The sequence below is a fragment of the Pelecanus crispus genome, chromosome 6, assembly GCF_030463565.1.
Source record: "Pelecanus crispus isolate bPelCri1 chromosome 6, bPelCri1.pri, whole genome shotgun sequence".
NCBI lineage: Eukaryota > Metazoa > Chordata > Aves > Pelecaniformes > Pelecanidae > Pelecanus > Pelecanus crispus.
The window spans coordinates 56,893,230-56,910,721 of NC_134648.1; the positions used below are offsets into that span (position 1 = coordinate 56,893,230).

A 17,492-nucleotide genomic window follows, 5' to 3' on the forward strand; every position below is an offset into this window, starting at 1 on the left:
AAAGGTCATGGTTCTAACATGTTTTCAAATACAAACTTAACTCCAAACAGTAATTAAGAAAATACTGAGTAGCAACACTTATTCCTCAAAAATCTGCACATCTCTGAAGGTCAGTCCTGGCCCATTGCCACCTTGACCTTTTTTTGCATATTCTAAATCATATTAACACAGAACTAAGGGAATTAGACCCAGTGGAGAACGGAACAGAGAAATATTATCAGAGGAGAAAGAAAATTGGGAGAGGTAACACTACCTATATTTGCTGCCTTTCTCACTGAACTGGCTGCAGTAAAAGCCAAACCTCCCATTACCACCAGCTCAGACTGTACTCAGACTGTATAGAGCCTACCTTCCCCTTTCCTTTAAGGACATGAAAATTCAAATCAAGTTTTATCATTAGAGTAGGCTCACAGTGAATTTTACCCAGTAACTTTTACCCATCTTACAAAAAGGAGTAATAAACAGAACTATTTCAAAACTAATTAACTTCTATTAATACAAAGAGCAAGAAAAAATAAGTAAGTATGTAAGGAAATAAGATCCAAGACAAGATTCAACAGTAACTAACTGCATGTTAAGAGAGCCCTTGAAATCAACATTCTGCTTTGTGCCTGCACAACCAAGACACAGGCAACATCCTCTGATACTACGTGTCTTCTAGCCGAGTTCCTCCATGAGCACTGACAGCCCTGATAAAGATTGTCCTTGCTTCTGTCGCTCTGAGTGATCTTGCTCAGTTATCTAATTTAATTTTATTGATTTCTTCTTCTTGGCTTGTTGTTTGGACACGATACCCAGAGCAGATTCTGAAATACCCACTTGTGTTTGAGGCAGGAGTAGTTTTCCAGACTGTGTTGGGTACTTGGTTTTCATAAGGACTTTAAACAGTGGCTGTGACAACATATGTTTGAGTTGTTTTTTCATCCCCTTCAGCATCTTTTGCTTCTGGCTTTCTTCTTCCTCACTAGCTTTTCTTCCTTGGGGCAGAAATCAAAGATACAAAATGTTACAACAACAGAAGAACTTGCATTGGCCTCTTTCACCAGGCTTTTGTAGTGCTACGGGCAGATGCTAATCTCATCTTTCTCTCTCTGACAAGCTCACTCAACTCCCATACAGTCTTGCAGTCATCTGTGACAATTTCAGATCACCCAGGCTGTCCACAAGATAACAAGATCAAGAAGAATCCTGACTGCTGAATAACTATACCCCAGGTATCATTCTGCTAAATCATTCAGTCGACTCTCAACCCAGAACAGACTCGGGAACAAAAGGAAAGGGAGCCCAGAAACTAAGGTATTAACCCAGGGCTTCTAGCTCAGGCAGAGGCTTCTTCTGTGTAATTCCTCATTTCAGCACCTGTAAAACAGGAAACCCTTTCCTCCTTATACATAAAAAACAATGAGGTGCTCAGATTTAATAACGCATGAGAAAGAAGGTCATAGAAAAGACTGGAGACAGTTACATGGTCAGAGGCCTGAACTGGAGATAATAAATTAAATCAAGGTTGCTGTAATGTAAATTTAAAGGACAATTACTAAATCCTTTGTAACAGTGTGTCCTGGTTTCAGCTGGGATATAGTTAATTTTCTTCCTAGTAGCTGGCATAGTGCTGTGGTTTGGATTTAGTATGAGAATAATGTTGATAACACACTGATGTTTTAGTTGTTGCTAAGTACTGCTTACACAAGTCAAGGACTTTTCCAGCTTCCCATGCTCTGCCACGTGCACAAGAAACTGGGAGGGGGCACAGCCAGGCCAGCTGACCCAAACTGACCAAAGGGCTATTCCATACCATATGATGTCAAGCTCAGTATAGAAACTGGGGGGAGTTGGCCGTCAGGCTGCGATCACTGGGAACTGGCTGGGCATCAGTCAGCAGGTGGTAAGCAATTGCACTGTGCATCACTTATTTTGTATATTATTATTATTATTTTCCCTTCCTTTTCTGTCCTATTAAACTGTCTCTATCTCAACCCAGGAATTTTACTGTTTTTTCTTCCCTGATTCTCTCCCCCATCCCACTGGGGAGGGGGAGAGTGAGTGAACGGCTGTGTGGTGTTTAGCTGCCTGCTGGGTTAAACCACAACACAGTATAAGAGGCATTTCATTTATGGGAGGAATGACTGAGATTTTAATTGGTCTCCAACAAGCTACAGAAGAATTGGAGACTGAATACATTTTAAAGCATGAATCTGGCAAGATTCTGGGTGGCAATTACAAAGTGCTTCACTCAAGAACCACAACTTACTTGGACTGGATGTGCTGTTTTGAAACTCATTTCAAAGCACAGCATACTTCGATTATGTCAAAACAAGACGGCAGAGTGCTAATTATCTGAGTGTGCTGCTGAACAGTTTGGACATTAGTGCTTGCTTGCAACGTGGTTGAGAACAAACTAGTCCAGCCATGAATAAAGATAAGAAAAAAAATAAGTTGAACATTCTTCAAAATTAAGGCATCTGCATATTTAGCAGCTAACAGGTTAGGAGACAGCTTAAGCTGAAGTGACCCAGGCAGCATCCCTATTCAGCACGCCTTCAAAGAACTGGTAGTATATCATACCTTCAGCTCCAAAAATGGGAACACAATGTGGCATTTTACAGTGTATCTAAGCAGTGCAAAGCTTCATGGAATTGAACTAATAGGCACCTGTAGTTGCACAGCCTTACACATTCTCTCACACACAGCCTGCAGAACATTTAATTTCAAAAATGTAAGAAATTATTTACTTCTAACACACCACCAAAAACCTCAGCAACTTCAATGTATGTACTGGCCATTTAGCCCACACAACTCAAACTACATATGGCTCACAATTTTTGGTGATTTGCTAGTGTTTCCTGGGTGTTCCCACACAGAGCTGCCAGGCTCCTGTCCTGCTGCCTGACTACGGGGGTTGGGAGAGATAAGCAGAAGTGGAGAAACAGCTTTGACACAGAGGGGACAAGACTCAAGCAGGACGTACTGGGCTGTTAAGATTACCCTGAAATGTTTGCCAGAGGCTAAACAGTTCTTGTCCTACAGCATGTGCCCTTGTCTGCGACTTGCCAGAATTGTGACACCTCACTCCCTCAGCTCCAGCACTATGTACTGCACAATCATCCTGAAAACACCAGCAACACCATGTACTAAGTAATGACACTCCTTTCCTTCCCCTTCTGCCCTGCAGGTTTTAAGAGTTCCTCCGCCATGGTGGGGATGCTTCTGGACACCAGTGCTATGGGACCAACTGAGCATACCCATAAACAAGCATTTCTACTTGCCCATAAACATGTCATCATCAAGATCAATCTCAAGAGCCTCTGCAGCTTGCTGGAGCCAGGAGTTGTGTTGCTTTGCCCGACTGTTGAAATATTCTGCCTTCTCAATCTGCCGTGCCAAATTCACCCGTTCCTGCAACAGAAGTACATTTTAGACATTATGATCAGGTTTAAATGTGGGACACTTTAGCAGAATCAGTGTTTGAGAGAATGCATTACAATGCAACTGAGGTGCAGAGACACTTTTGTTCCCTACTGCTGTCCCAGCAGATACCCCGCATAATAAAGACATGTCATCATTTGCTAAAGTGTTTTCCTTCTTCAGGTCTACGACAGAATCTGACTTCTGAAACACCTCAACGACTAAACGTGCCTGAATGTTAACTCCTCATTCTTTAAAGGAATCATAAACAATTCAGAGACATCAAGGACGAATCATGATTCAGATACCAAGCATTTCCAAGTTACATATTTACATAGTACAGCTGGATCTTAAAGTTACCAGTCTCAGCAATAAGGGGCAGCTGCTAGCTTCATCCCACTCTGAAGAAGTAAGCTCCTGCAGGCCATGTAGAAGGAGCTACTTGTGTTTTCAGAAATGCACTTGGATCTTGTTTAGGCACAGGACAAAATGTCCTGCCCTTCTTCCCAGCTGCACACAGGTGGAACAAAGATGTCCAGCAAATCTAACCCGACCTGCAGCCTTCCAGCTGGGCCAAGCTGTCTTAAAGACTTAATTCATCATGGAACGAAAATCTGTACTGACAGTAAATAATCAACCCAGCAGCAAGTTCTGCTGTTTGGAATGTGCCTGTGGTTGCACAAAACAAACCCTGTGCAGGACACCCTGACCACCCCAATGGAATAGTCTGGTGCTACACAGTAACTGCACCAGCCAGAACAGCAAGGGTAATTAACACACAGAGAGAGAAGAAATTAAATGGCAGTTGACTAATAAAACAAGCCAGTCACGTCTCCTTAGATCATTACAAGAAATTTTAAATTGTAAAACTTGAGTCCCCTCTTGGTCTCCTCTACCCTGGTTCACCAATTCTATTCCTCTCAAGATGCAGTCTTTTCCTGAACTTTAATGCAGAACCAGGGAAGGAGCGTGCCAAAGGGGCAGACATAAAGAACCAGCAGCACTATTGGCCCCAACTACAATGGCTTTGTGATTAAGCCCAGGGCAAAGTGTAAGTGAGACCTGACCATGTGAAGGGCCTAGGAGGCTGGAGTCCTGTAATTACAAAGACATCTTTTCTGGGGAGAGGAACCCTATTATGGACAGGAGAGAAGATCGTCAGATGGTGGCAAGAAAATTTAAGTGTGGAAACAATATTTATTTGCCCACTAATTGACAGAGCATGATAAAAGCCAAGTACTACTCATCAAGAAACACAGAAGGGACCTCTGAAGAAACACTCTAAAACCAACACATTTCTTTCAGTAGCCAGAAACATTTGGCGGGGGTGGGGGGGAATCAAATTTTCTTTGTTACTACCAAGAGGAGAAAAATGAGTCTGTGGAAGCATTTCTTTGACTTTCTTTCGCCTCCAGAAAGCTGCATCTCCTGAAAGATTCATGCTAAATACCCCATTTACAGCAAGCCTGGGCTTTGAAACTTGCTGACATTATTTGCAAGGTGAGGATACAGCTATTGCCACTGGGGTAGACCCTGGGCTCAGTCCAAGCCAACTGGACAAGCATGAACCACAATACCTTAAGGAAGGTATCTGTTGCATTATCTGACTGCTTGCATTTTTCTCCTGTTCTCAATGACTGTGCAATATTCAGACACTCCAACCCCGGCCGGATTCCTTTCAAATGCAGTATTTAAATATGTCCCATTTATACATGGCTGATGTCACCCAAACTGTTAAGAGAATGCCAAGACATGAAATGGCCTCTTATTCGAGAGGTACTGTGGTGACTAGATGCTAAGATAAATTGTTTTGTAAATCCTAACCATTGGCTATCTTCTGAGTTAGTGAATGACTGAATTCTCCCTAAAACAGGAATAACCCAGAAAAAGGAAACATACCTGATTTGACAGGGTTCAGTGGCAGCTGTGGCCCCACAGCATAGAACTTTTGGAAAAGCAGACAACTCATTACTTTAACTCAGAAGAGGCAGATGAAGACCACTGAAGATCCATGGACCTGCTACTGTTCTCTAGTCCTAACACAAGAGGCTTTAAACAATGTACTTAACAGAGCCATCCCAGCTCCCCAGCCACAAAACACACTCGCTTCCCTGCACTGTTTTGGGGAATCTAGTCATGAGAAGCTCTACATAACAACATGCAAGAAAAATGTAGTTTATGTTTGAACACCTTTCTTGGGCCAGTTATTGAGGAGAAATCATAACCAAATGCACGTCCTGAAGGGTAAATTTCATCTGAAACATGGAAAGGTGGAAAGAACAGGATGGGTAATGCAGTAATATAAGTAAGCAAGCAACTACTCAGGCTGCAAAGAGATTGTCGTTTCTTTACCTTGATAGAAGTCATGCACTTGGTATCAACTGGGAAAAATGGCAGCTCTTCAGTCTTCTCCAACGTTTTATAAATCTTCCTAAAATTAATCAAGTCATCAGGGCCGATCAGCAATAGGCTAAGGCCTTCATTGGCAGCTCGGGCTGTTCTGCCGCTTCTGTGTACATACAACTCAGAAGTACGAGGGACCTGCAAGCATTCAGAAAAATCATGAAGCTGGCCATGGAAAGCTAGCAGTGGCCTGTCATGCTCTGGCCAAGAGGCTACCAGAGAATATTGTTTTTTATATACGTGTGATACATTGCATGTAACACAGCTGAAGGTAAAGTAAAAGATGATGTCTGGATACACTTTTTGTTCTCTGGTCCAGTATTATTCCTTGCATAATCTTGTATGAGTCTCTCCTAACTTCTGACCCTCTGCCATTTCATTTGCAAAGAAGGAAAAAATTGTACGTGTCCTCAGAGAAGTGTTATAGGCCTGAGTCATGTGACAACTTCAGATATCAAAGTTAAGCACAAATCAAAGATAATTGTATCTGTTATGTCATTTCTCATATATAATCACACATTCATGAAGTGCTACCTACAACAGTCAGTCACTGCAGCAATGAGATCTTTAAGTACAAAGCACTACATGACAGTTAAATTAATAACGATTAAATCTCTATACTCAGGACTATTGTATACACAGGACCAAGAATCACAGCTTTATAGTGTTCAGGGTTTGGATCAGCAAAAGCTTATTTCAAAACCAAAACAGTAAAAGGAAAAACATTAAAAAATATTTAACCTGGTAGTGGATGACATGCTGCACATTGGGAATATCAAGACCACGAGCTGCAACATCTGTTGTCAGGAGGACACAGCTGAGAAAGTGATAACATTTAATGAACATAAAATTGAAGAGTAAACCGTCTGCCAAGGAACATAAAATACAGCAACCTAGAATTCTACCACAGTAATTTAAGGAACAGATTTGTACTATATCATCTGCTGGAAATACGCTATTTGTTTGCCCTTACAGAAAATGATACCCAATATTACATCAGAGGCAGTCTTGAAACAGCAATTCTTAGTGAAAGAAAAAAAATGCAGATGTTACCTTCAGGAGGTCTATTCTGTTTCCAATAAAGAAATTCAGTACCTTGCTGGATCCTGTTTTCCTATGCTTTTATTCTCTCCCAATTCACAGGAACACTAGTGCAAATCACTATTCAATGACCTAATCCAACCACATGGCAGGGGGGTATGTTCCCCTTCATTACATTTCTCAGTGCTCTGCCCAGGCTGGGTTTATAAATATCTTTAGCTTGATATGACCATACTATTAACAACACAGTTGATCTTCTGGCAGAACAGAAAGGTTATTACAAGTTTCACCAGTTGGGAAAAAAAAATCCCATTATTAACATCATAGATTTAATTAACAGCTTTTTGGGACTGAAATATCTTCAACAAAGTTGCACTCAAGTAAGTTCTCTCAGTAAATTAAAAGCTAGAAATACAAAGGGAAAGGATTCTGTTCTGACAATTAGTATTTCTCCTTACCCCTAGAAATGAAGAACTACTCAAAAAAGTCATTCTTTTATATAAACAGTCTACTACAGAGATGAAAGTCTCCCTAGGGTATGGAACAATTAGTTTTTAAAAAATCTCCCGGCAACTGAAATTAGTTACTTGTAGGTAACAGGAATTTATTCAGATTTTACAGCAGCTGACTGCGTACTCTATTGCTACAAGGTTCAAAGCAGAAATAAACAGAGAAAATTCTACGGTTTGCAATCTGCAGGAGGCCGTGATAGATAGTCTCATAGATTTCTTCTTGCCTTGAAAATCTGAAGCCTCTGAAAATGCCCCACCTGGCCTAGGCCAATGCTATCAATACTACATTTTGCCAAGGGATACTGCAGATCTATCATGGCAATTCAACCTCTGTTCTCCCCGCCCGAGCCTATTACCAAGGTACAAATTCCCACACAGTCAGACAGCATGCAGCACTTCACAGCAGAACTAAACTGTGAGGCTTCTGGATTATGGAAGTACTGAGACCACCAACCTCCTCCCAAAGGCCAGCAGGAAACAGTAATTCTTAAAATGGCAGGACAGGCCTGCCTGGGTAAACCTGACTGCCTGCTGCTGCTGAAAGGCATCACTGCCCCTTCTCTTGCACTGCTCTAGGTTACCTTCACCCTCAGACGCTAATTAATCTAACTAAACTTGCAAAACCCTAACCCAGCAAAAAGTGGTTAGTTTTCTGATGGCTTAGTGAGATGAACCAATTTACAGAAGGATCAAATATGCTGCAAAGCCAGGGCACATGGGCAGAGGGGTGTGCAGGATTGTTATAAAAGCATATGGCTGAAAACAGGGCAAGCGACAGCTCCTTCAGCAGCAATGAGCTGCCAGATCACAGGATAATTCAGGCTCCAAGGGACCTCAGGAGGTCTGTAGTCCAACCTCCTCCTCAAAGCAGGATTAGCTATAAGGTTGGACCAGGCTGCTCAGGGCTTTATCCAATTGAGCCTCAAAAACCTCCAAGAACGAGCAGCCTGTTCCAATGACTGACTGTCCTCACAGAGAAAAAGCTCTTTCTTACATCCAGCCTGAATCTCTCATTTCAACTTGTACCTGTTATCCCTCATCCACCTACCACACACCACTGTGAAGAGCCTGGCTCCATCTTCTTGACAACCTTCTTTTAAGTTAGTGGAGGGCTGCCATTAGGTCCCCACAAAGTCTCTTCCCCAGGTGATATAAACCAAATGCCCTCAGCCTCTCCCCTTGCATAGCAAGTGCTTCTTGACCATCTTGGTGGCCTTCCACTGAACTCACTCCAGTTCATGACCTCAACCATCCTGTGAAACCTCAACCTTAATTGTTAATAACTCGGGCTCATGAAAGGGGACTCACATCCCCAGCTAACTCCCCCAACCTGCTCCTACTCTAACAGAGCTGTTTCCTCTCCCCACTACCCTTTACATGATTTCTTTTCTTCTCTACTAGGAAGTAGAAAATCAACTCACCTCTCTCGCTCAGCAAACCTTTCCAGGTTTTTCAGCCTTTGCTTTTGGTGCATGTTGGCATGCAAAGGAAGAGGATCACAATTTAAGATTGTGAGGAGAGAACTGAGGCGTTTTACACAGTCTATGCTGTTTGCAAAGACCATGGTTCTTCCTGGATACTGGAGAAGAAAGTAATAGAGATAATAGTCCTTCTCATTTGTATTACAGTGGATTCTGGTTTCTGTCAGAGTCTCAACAGTAGCCTCTTTCCTTGTTAAGTCTATCACTTTGGGTTTGCCCTTTATTCCTACTTTTTCCATTAACAACTCTAGTTTGGTCTTCTTGTCCATCTTTTTAGCATTCTTTTTCTGTAAAACTCTTGTGGGAGTCTGATGGACTAAAGTCAAAGTGGCAGAAAAAACAAAAGTCTGCCGTTGAGGGTTATACTGTGAATCATTTAAGATTTCCAGCAACTGAGACAGCTCTAAGAAGTGACCTTTCTCAACCATTCGGTCTGCTTCATCAATCACAAGGCACCTGTCAAACAGAAAACAGTAAAAATACACTTGTGCAGATAAATACAAATCTGATATACTTCAAGAGAACTTTTCCTGCTAAACACATAAAGGAAGTTCTGCATGTAAAACCCAAAGGAACACCAGGTATGCCAGAGAAGCTACGGCAGCCTTCCACATTTCTGTTTGAAAAATCAGGTTTATAAAGGAAAAATGAGTTTTTTGCTCCTGGCTTTCCTTGACATTTCCTTCCATCAATATAACCACTGTGCATTTCAATAAAACACTCTGGCAAAGAAGAATCCTTACATAGTCTAAATTATTTAATCAGTTAGTAAACATAATCAGTATGCAGTGACACCCAGTTCAGTATCCAGCAGTTACTTGAAAAGGCACCTTTACCTGAGCTGCCGAAGATTTGAAAGATGTGGGTGTCTCTCTTTAACTAACTCCCACAGACGGCCTGGAGTTGCAATTACAATTTCTGGCTTTCGATTCAGTACACGTTCTTGCTTCTGTGCAGCCATGCCTCCAACTAGAATTGCAGTCTTAATGCCTACAACATAGAAATAATATGTTTTAGTCTCACTAATTTATCAGTGAATGTCTTTACATACATCCACTCAAAGAAGCATTTTAAAAAGCCTATACCACAACTTTCAACAAGCGTTTTGGCCAGGAAACTTCAGGGGGTTTATAACACTGAACACACAGCAATGCCCTCAATTTTGCAGAAAAATCCTCATTATACTTAGACGCCAAAAATAAAGCAGGCAGTCTTTCAGTGCACCTGTCTTCCAATAGCAGGAAGAATCACATATGTCCACCATAACTGTTAGCTTTGTTTACCCATACTTCAGAATCTCATGTTTTGCCAATTACATCTGCATGAATAAGCATGTTCCTGTTATGAATAACCAGAAGGCCCCTCCAAAAATAAGACAGAAGTGCTTGTCTTGCTAGTAACTGCTCATTTGCTATGTGATAATCCTAACAAGAATGCTCCCTTCCAGTTAATGATTCTCTGGACTGCACAGTAGTGCAGAGACCCCAACTTAGCTTTAAGCAGTTTGCTCAGGTACTAAAAGGAGTTTAGCTTTGGAAGCACAGACTCCACAGATGGCTTATTTCTCCTTACTTCTTCAAAGAATACACTGGCCCATGACAAAGTCAATGCTGCTGTGCAAGACTCCTCCAGTATCCAAGCTGCCACAGATCTCTCTTCCCCACTACTTGTGGAACCCTACGCTTCCAGGTGGGGATTTTTTTCAACGTGAGTTTGAGACAATAAGGAAAGCCCACATCAAAATATATTTTCTCTCCTGCTGCAGCAACTCTGCATCACTTGGGCAGCAGATTTTTTTTACACACAAATAGCACTGCTCCTATCAGAACTGTACTGACATAAATTGATTATTTCAGGCTAGGAGTTAAAATTAGCCTTGTAATCAGCTGTAGACTGATGAGCACAGCAGGACGTATAGACATCAAAGGAAGATGTGCTTAAAAGCAGTTCACTGTGCTACATATCCTCTTCAATAAACAATTACTACTATTGGAGAAGTGGGGAGTTGTTTCCCAATTCTCCCCATCTTGAACAGTTTCACATCCTCAATCACTCACTTAACAGATGTGCTGACCTCTGGTTTGGAAGAGAAAGGAACAGGATGGAATTGTTTTCATCATGCATGTTACCTAGCAATATGCTGTGGCCTGTCTGCTGTAAGAGTTAAGTCAGACAACCCAGCAACGCCTTCTGCCCTTAAAATGTACAGCCATAATTTCTTTTTCTGATAGATAGAGCAAAATGATATATAGACGTATCTATATCTATTATCTATATAGATTGATAAATCTGTCAAAAAAGGAAATTATGAAATGTATATATAAAAATATGTATCTATACATAAAAAGAAATGATTTTTTAATATATAACCTACATCATCCAAAGCCAGGACAAAGTTAGCTGTAGCTGGGTATTTAGTAGTAATTCTGTGTTGCTAAAGCACAAGTCAATAGCTATTTGAAGAGAGAAACATTTCAAAGCAAGATATCCCACATTAACTGTTTACTTCCACATGCATCTCATTGAAGAACTTTAACACATTTCTAAAATATTAGTGACTACAAACCCTAACCCTTCAAAAGCCACCCCAATTTTATGATGCAGGAGAAACTGTGACGCACATTCTGGCTCAACACCAATGCCAAGATCCAAACCCAGTGTAATCTGGGACATGACCCATGGGGTCTACATACCCGTAAACTTTGCAACTGCATCAATGTGGTGTTTTACTTGTACAGCTAATTCTCTTGTGGGAGTAAGGACCAGTCCTAAAAGAGGTCTCTTTTTATGGGAGCCAACAGTATGTGTCTCGTCACTGGAACCAAATTCAAAATTTTCCAGCACCTTCACACAGCCTGTTGTGAAAGATGCATCATCTTCGTCTCCACTATCTTCAACCTGCTGATGGGTTAGTTCTTCTGCTTCATCCTCATTTTCCCATCTTGTTTCATCATGATGCTGATGGGACTCTTTAGAAACACTGTCATTTCTGGTTGCTGAGCTATTTGATTTTTGCCACTGCAGCACAGAATGAATCATTGGAATTGCAAATGCAAGCGTTTTGCCGCTTCCTAAAAAAACAAACAAGAAGAGTAATACAGACCAACAAGTCATTTATTTGAAAAGATGAGAAAAGCAACAGCCAATCACACGCTGTTCTTAAAACATACAGTTGTAATAGACACAAACTCTTGATCTTTAGAAGACCAGAAACTTGCAGCAATAGCATCTTTTCTCCTGTTCCCTTTATACATCTTCTTGAGGTCACCAATAGCATACTTCGTGGGGAACAGGTATTTTTCCAATCTCTAGCAGGTCAGGCAGATTCATTTGTTCTGAAAGTGGTTTTTAAAAGCTGCAGTTGGAGCCAAGATATTTTTAAAGAACTGTATGCCCGTAAGGAGAATACCATGCCCTAATTGACAGTTCTGATCAATGTTCTCCAAATAAAGGAATAGTAAATGAGGCCAAGGACAAACTGGAATGTACTTGAAGGATTCAATTCCATCTTCAATGTACAGTATGGTGTTTACAACTTTCTAAGAAACTGTATTTTGAAGTACTCCACCATCTAACTTCCTGGTCTATCACCAGCTCACATTTTTATAATCAAAACACATAAGTCTGATTTAAAACAGATAATCCCCTTTGGAGAGAAGGGGGTTACAAATACAAAAGTGCTCCCCTAACTTTAATTTCAGGGGTTCACTGTACCAAACTGCAAGTCACATCCTTGCCACATATTCCCTTCTGAACATCTGTCACTAATAAAGATGTTAGGAGAAGCCTGGTAGCACATCCACACCAGTTACAGTTCTCATAAATATCAGTTCATTGATCACAAAAGCAGCATCCAGAGCACAAGACACTATTACACCATTCCTGTAATAGGCCACTGGTGGGAAGCAGTCCTCTGGAAATCTCATCTGAATTCCTTGAGCACCGTTTGTCCATATCACAAACCCATAATGGTTTGCCAAATTCAGCAACACGTAATTTTGCCTCTTTAGGGGGGAACCTTAATATTAGTTAATAAACAGCTAAGACCAGTATCCTGACCAATACTGCCGCAAAGTTTCCTTGTATCCACTTCCTCACCTTTCTGCATGTCTGGGAGGTCTTTTCTGACTTCTGCACTTGAAGCAGAAAACGTTTATAATCTGCATTTGCAGAGCACTTATACAATAAGATTCTGTATTACCAGAACATCTGTTTTTAAGGTGAAGAACACTGCTGATCTTGAATTAAATGTAATGCAATTTGGCTGGTGCAAATGTCAGTACTGCACCCAGCTAGATTATGGCTGTGACAATCAGGACTATTCTGCAGGCACTAGATTCACCCACAAATTAAACAAATAATCACCTCACAGGGCATGTTACCTTCACAACACACGCCAGGCCTGCAAAACCAGGAGAAAAGCGTATCTTGGCACCCTCAGACGCTACAGCTCAAGATAATTCATGCTCTTTTAAATGGTTTTAGATTGTAAGATTTTATGGAGATAAAATTTGGTTCCTTAACCAAAACCTTCCCTAGTTCTACATGGTAATGAACAGAACTGGTTAGATCCACTGCAAAAGCAAGCAGCCTTGACATTGCCTGCATCTGATCTCCACAGGGATCTACTGCCATATCAAAATCTTGCCATTCTCCCCTATGCTGCTACCAAAAAAGGAAGATGAGTAGTTGTGTATTGGGTTTGCATGGCAAGGTTTTGGTAGTGGGGGGGCTACAGGGGTGGCTTCTGTGAGAAGCTGCTAGAAGCTTCCCCCATGTCCAACAGACCCAATGCCAGCTGGCTCCAAGATGGACCTCCCACTGGCCAAGGCTGAGCCCATCAGTGACAGTAGTAGTGCTTCTGTAACATATTTAAGAAGGGGGGAAAAAAACCTGCACAACTGCAGCTGGAGAGAGGAGTGAGAATATGCAAGAGGAACAACCCTGCAGACACCAAGGTCAGTGGAGAAGAAGGGGGAGGAGGTGCTCCAGACACCGGAGCAGAGATTCCCCTGCAGCCCCTGGTGAAGACCATGGTGAGGCAGCTGTGCCCCTGCAGCCCATGGAGGTTAATTAACAGTGGAGCAGATATCCACCTGCAGCCTGTGCAGGACCCACACCAGAGCAGGTGGATGTGCCCGAAGGAGGCCGTGACCCCGTGGGAAGCCTGTGCTGGAGCAGGCTCCTGGCAGGACCTGTGGCCCCGTGAAGAGAGAGGAGCCCACACTAGAGCAGTCTGCTCCTGAAGGACTGCACCTCATGGAAGGGACCTGCACTGGAGCAGTTCATGAAAAACTGCAGCCAGTGGGAAGGACCCACGTGGGAGAAGTTCATGGAGGACTGTCTCCCGTGGGAGGGATCCCATGCTGGAGCAGGGGAAGAGTGTGAGGAGTCTTCTGCCTGAGGAGGAAGGAGCGGCAGAGACAACATGTGATGAACTGACTGCAACCCCCATTCCCTGTCCCCCTGCGCCGCTCAAGGGGGGAGGAGGTACAGAAATCGGGCATGAAGTTAAGCCCAGGAAAAAGGGAGGGGTGGGGGGGAGGTGTTTTTTCAGATTTGGTTTTATTTCTCATTACCCTACTCTGATTTGATTGGTAATAAATTAAACGAATTTCCTCAAGCAGAGCCTGTTTTGCCTGTGCCAGTAATTGGCGAGTGATCTCTCCCTGTCCTTATCTCAACCCACAAGCCTTTCATTTTATTTTCTCTCCCCTGTTCAGCTGAGGAGGGGGAGTGATAGAGTGGCTTTGGTGGGCACCTGGTGTCCAGCCATGGTCAACCCACTACAAGTTGTTTCACCTGTCACCTTCCTCCCTCAGGCCCAATGCTAAGGGAATCTGTAGGGTGTAGAAAAAATAACTAGAGAGTTTCAGCATCTCCCAGCTGCAGCACTTCCTAACAGACAATTGTCCACATCTTCTCTCATGTTTCTACAGAACACCGATGACCCTCTGGGCTCTCTGAGAGAACCTAGCTTTCTTTCATGAAAGAAGAAAATAAATGAGCAAAACACAGTCTTACTACCTCAGGATTATGCAAAAGTAGACAGCAACACCACAACCTGCCACCAACTGTGCTTTCTGTTCTACAGCTAGAGAATTGCTTACCAGCACTGCCAAAATGGCACTTTTTTGCAGCACAAAAACACCATTTAAATTTTCAGTTCCATTTTCAGAAACACTCCCTGCAGGGTTTCCTAATCTTATTAAAGCTAATAGCACCAGCCTAGCTTCTAATTAAAATAAAAATGCAAATGACTCCATATCTTATTAGTTACTATACCTTTATGTTTGAGAGCAGTAAATGGCTTTACAACACAAGCAGTGAGATAAGGCAACTGGAACAGATGAAAAGAATGCAATGGAAGCCTTTAAATCAACAATCTTCCACTTGTGCTTCCTATCTTTAGTTTTTATGAGGAAAAAATGTCGCACTCCCAAAGACAACAAAATTTGAAAGGTATGAGCAGCAAAAAAAGTTAGAGGGAAAGTAATGTTCTGAGACTTCACAGCATTGTTTAAGTGAAAAAGAACCTATAACAAATTTCACGAAGGCTAGCAATGCTCAAAGACAAAGGCATGAGCTGATCACGTGCTGGACAAGAGACAGCACCCCTCCAGTTAATGGGTCAATATCATACTTCAAGCACAAGCAGTAAGAAGGGCTGGTGACAACATACAGGCCAAGCCCAGAAACAGGGCGGGCCTGTTTTGCTATGATAAAGGGCTAAGCCATATTCACAATGCCTAACATTGTGCCTAGCATTTATTTACCACCCCAAGCTAGTACTGAATCATCTTCAGAGGAGCCTAGTTCTCTGCTTTGCCTTGGCACGGGGACATCCACAGGCGTTAGGCTGTTGGAACATGACTCTGTTTTTTTCAGTAATTCCGCCCTCTGCAGTGTATCGCCTTACAGCTCCCAAAATAGGAAACAATTTGAGAAACAACAGGAAAAAAAGGCTTCTGTCAAAAGTATAAAAACTCATTGAGACTTCAAAGCTTTGCACGCTGTACTTTGTAAAGACAGAACTTTGTAAGTTACAAAGTTCTAATACTTCACAATGAATTATTACTAATATATTGGATATGGAGATACAAGCTCATACAAATGCTTCTTCTGCTACACATAAAAACTCGTAACAATAAGCTGCATTTAAAGAGGGGAGATGGGACACTCCCAGCATATATAACCAGTTTAACAGATTTGGTACCTGTCTCGGCAGCACCAAGAACATCCATATTATCCCGGATGGCAGAAGGCAAGGCTAAGGCTTGAATAGGAGTTGGAGCACTAAACCCCAGGTAACTCAAGGCCCGCAACACTGGTTCAGGTACAAACAGGTCTTTCCATGCAGACACATCAGCTTTGTGATCAGCTGAGGCAGATAAAACTTCTGTTGTCCAGTTTTTAACTTTTTTAGAAGTAGTTACTGATGGAAGAGCTTCTTGAGCTTGAGAAGCCTTATTTTTAGCTACCTCCTTCTTTTTCTTTGGAGCATCTCTTTTGCTTGAAGTGCTCTCAGCCACATGCCCATGGTCCTCACAATTTGCTGCTTCGATTATTTCCTTATACTTCTCCTCTTTATCAAGCGGCACATCAATTTCTGTTGCACTAGGATCACCTCTTTTGTCTGTTTTGCTTCTCAAATCTTTCTTTTTCCTTTTCTTTTTGGGAGGGACAACAGGTTCTTCGTCCTCCTCATTGCCTTCCTCTGAAACACTCTCAGCCTTTCTCTTCTCTTTTACTTTCCCCACTTTGGAAGAACTTACTAGTTTGTACTCTGTAAGTTCCTCCAAGCATACTATATCTCCAAACTCCTCATCAGCAAATAGATTGGGGTCGATTTGCACAGTTTTCCATTTTCCTATGACTTCAATGCCTTTCTGTTTCAATTTAAAGGAAGATTTAAATCTCTGTCCTCTTTTGGTCTTCATTTTTACCTAAAAAGAAACTGGGGGGTAAAAAAGCAGGGCATCAGATCAAAAGAATGAGGATTACATTGATGATACTCAAACACACGGGAACGCAAGGCATAATTCTTCTCTTTCTAGGGAAATAATATGAATGGCTTTAAATATAACTACGGCAGGCCAGGCCTACAGCCTCGCTCCTGCAACAGCTGCGGGGATAAAACAAAAAATGCCGGAATAAATCCCCGCAGGCCGCGAAGCGCTCCCGCCCCTGCCTAGCCCGGGTACCACCCGCCAAAGGCCCGGCCCGGCCCGACCTCCGCCGCCGCACACGGGAGCGCCGGGCACCTGCGGGGACCCGCGGCAGGCCCGAGGGGCCCCACCGGCCCGCAGCCCCGGGGCGAAGGGCTCCCCTCGGCGCTTACCGCGCTCCGCGGCCGCGGAACAGAGCGGGGCAGAGAGGGAGCGACCGCCGGGCCCCCGCCGCCGCCGCTATCGCCGCCGCCCTCCTCGTGCGCCAGCGGGCGCCGCCATTACCGCGTGACGTCACTGCGCGGCGCCCGCGCGCGCGTTTCCAGGGGGCGGCGCCGGCTCGGTGGGAGGGGGTGGCGTGCGCATGCGCCCCGGCGGGCGGGTCCCGCTGGCTGCCCCGGGGGGGGGGGGGCCGGGGAGCCCCTGCTTGGCGGCCATGCGGGGCGGGCAGCTGGCCCCGCAGAGCGAAGGGCTCCAAGGCG

At 43.2% G+C, this 17,492-nt stretch overlaps 1 protein-coding gene across 1 annotated transcript; it reads right to left on the reverse strand.

Moving 5' to 3' along the window:
* Positions 1-248: 248 nt before the first annotated feature.
* DDX24 (DEAD-box helicase 24) lies at positions 249-17,213 on the reverse strand. Its single transcript, XM_075712216.1, has 9 exons — positions 17,184-17,213; positions 16,059-16,799; positions 11,536-11,913; positions 9,679-9,832; positions 8,783-9,298; positions 6,550-6,625; positions 5,758-5,946; positions 3,263-3,396; positions 249-973 (listed from the first exon to the last, which is right to left on the reverse strand). The coding sequence occupies exons 2-9, from the start codon at positions 16,780-16,782 to the stop codon at positions 742-744; spliced, it is 2,403 nt and encodes an 800-aa protein (XP_075568331.1). The 5' UTR covers positions 16,783-16,799; positions 17,184-17,213; the 3' UTR covers positions 249-741.
* Positions 17,214-17,492: the final 279 nt, after the last annotated feature.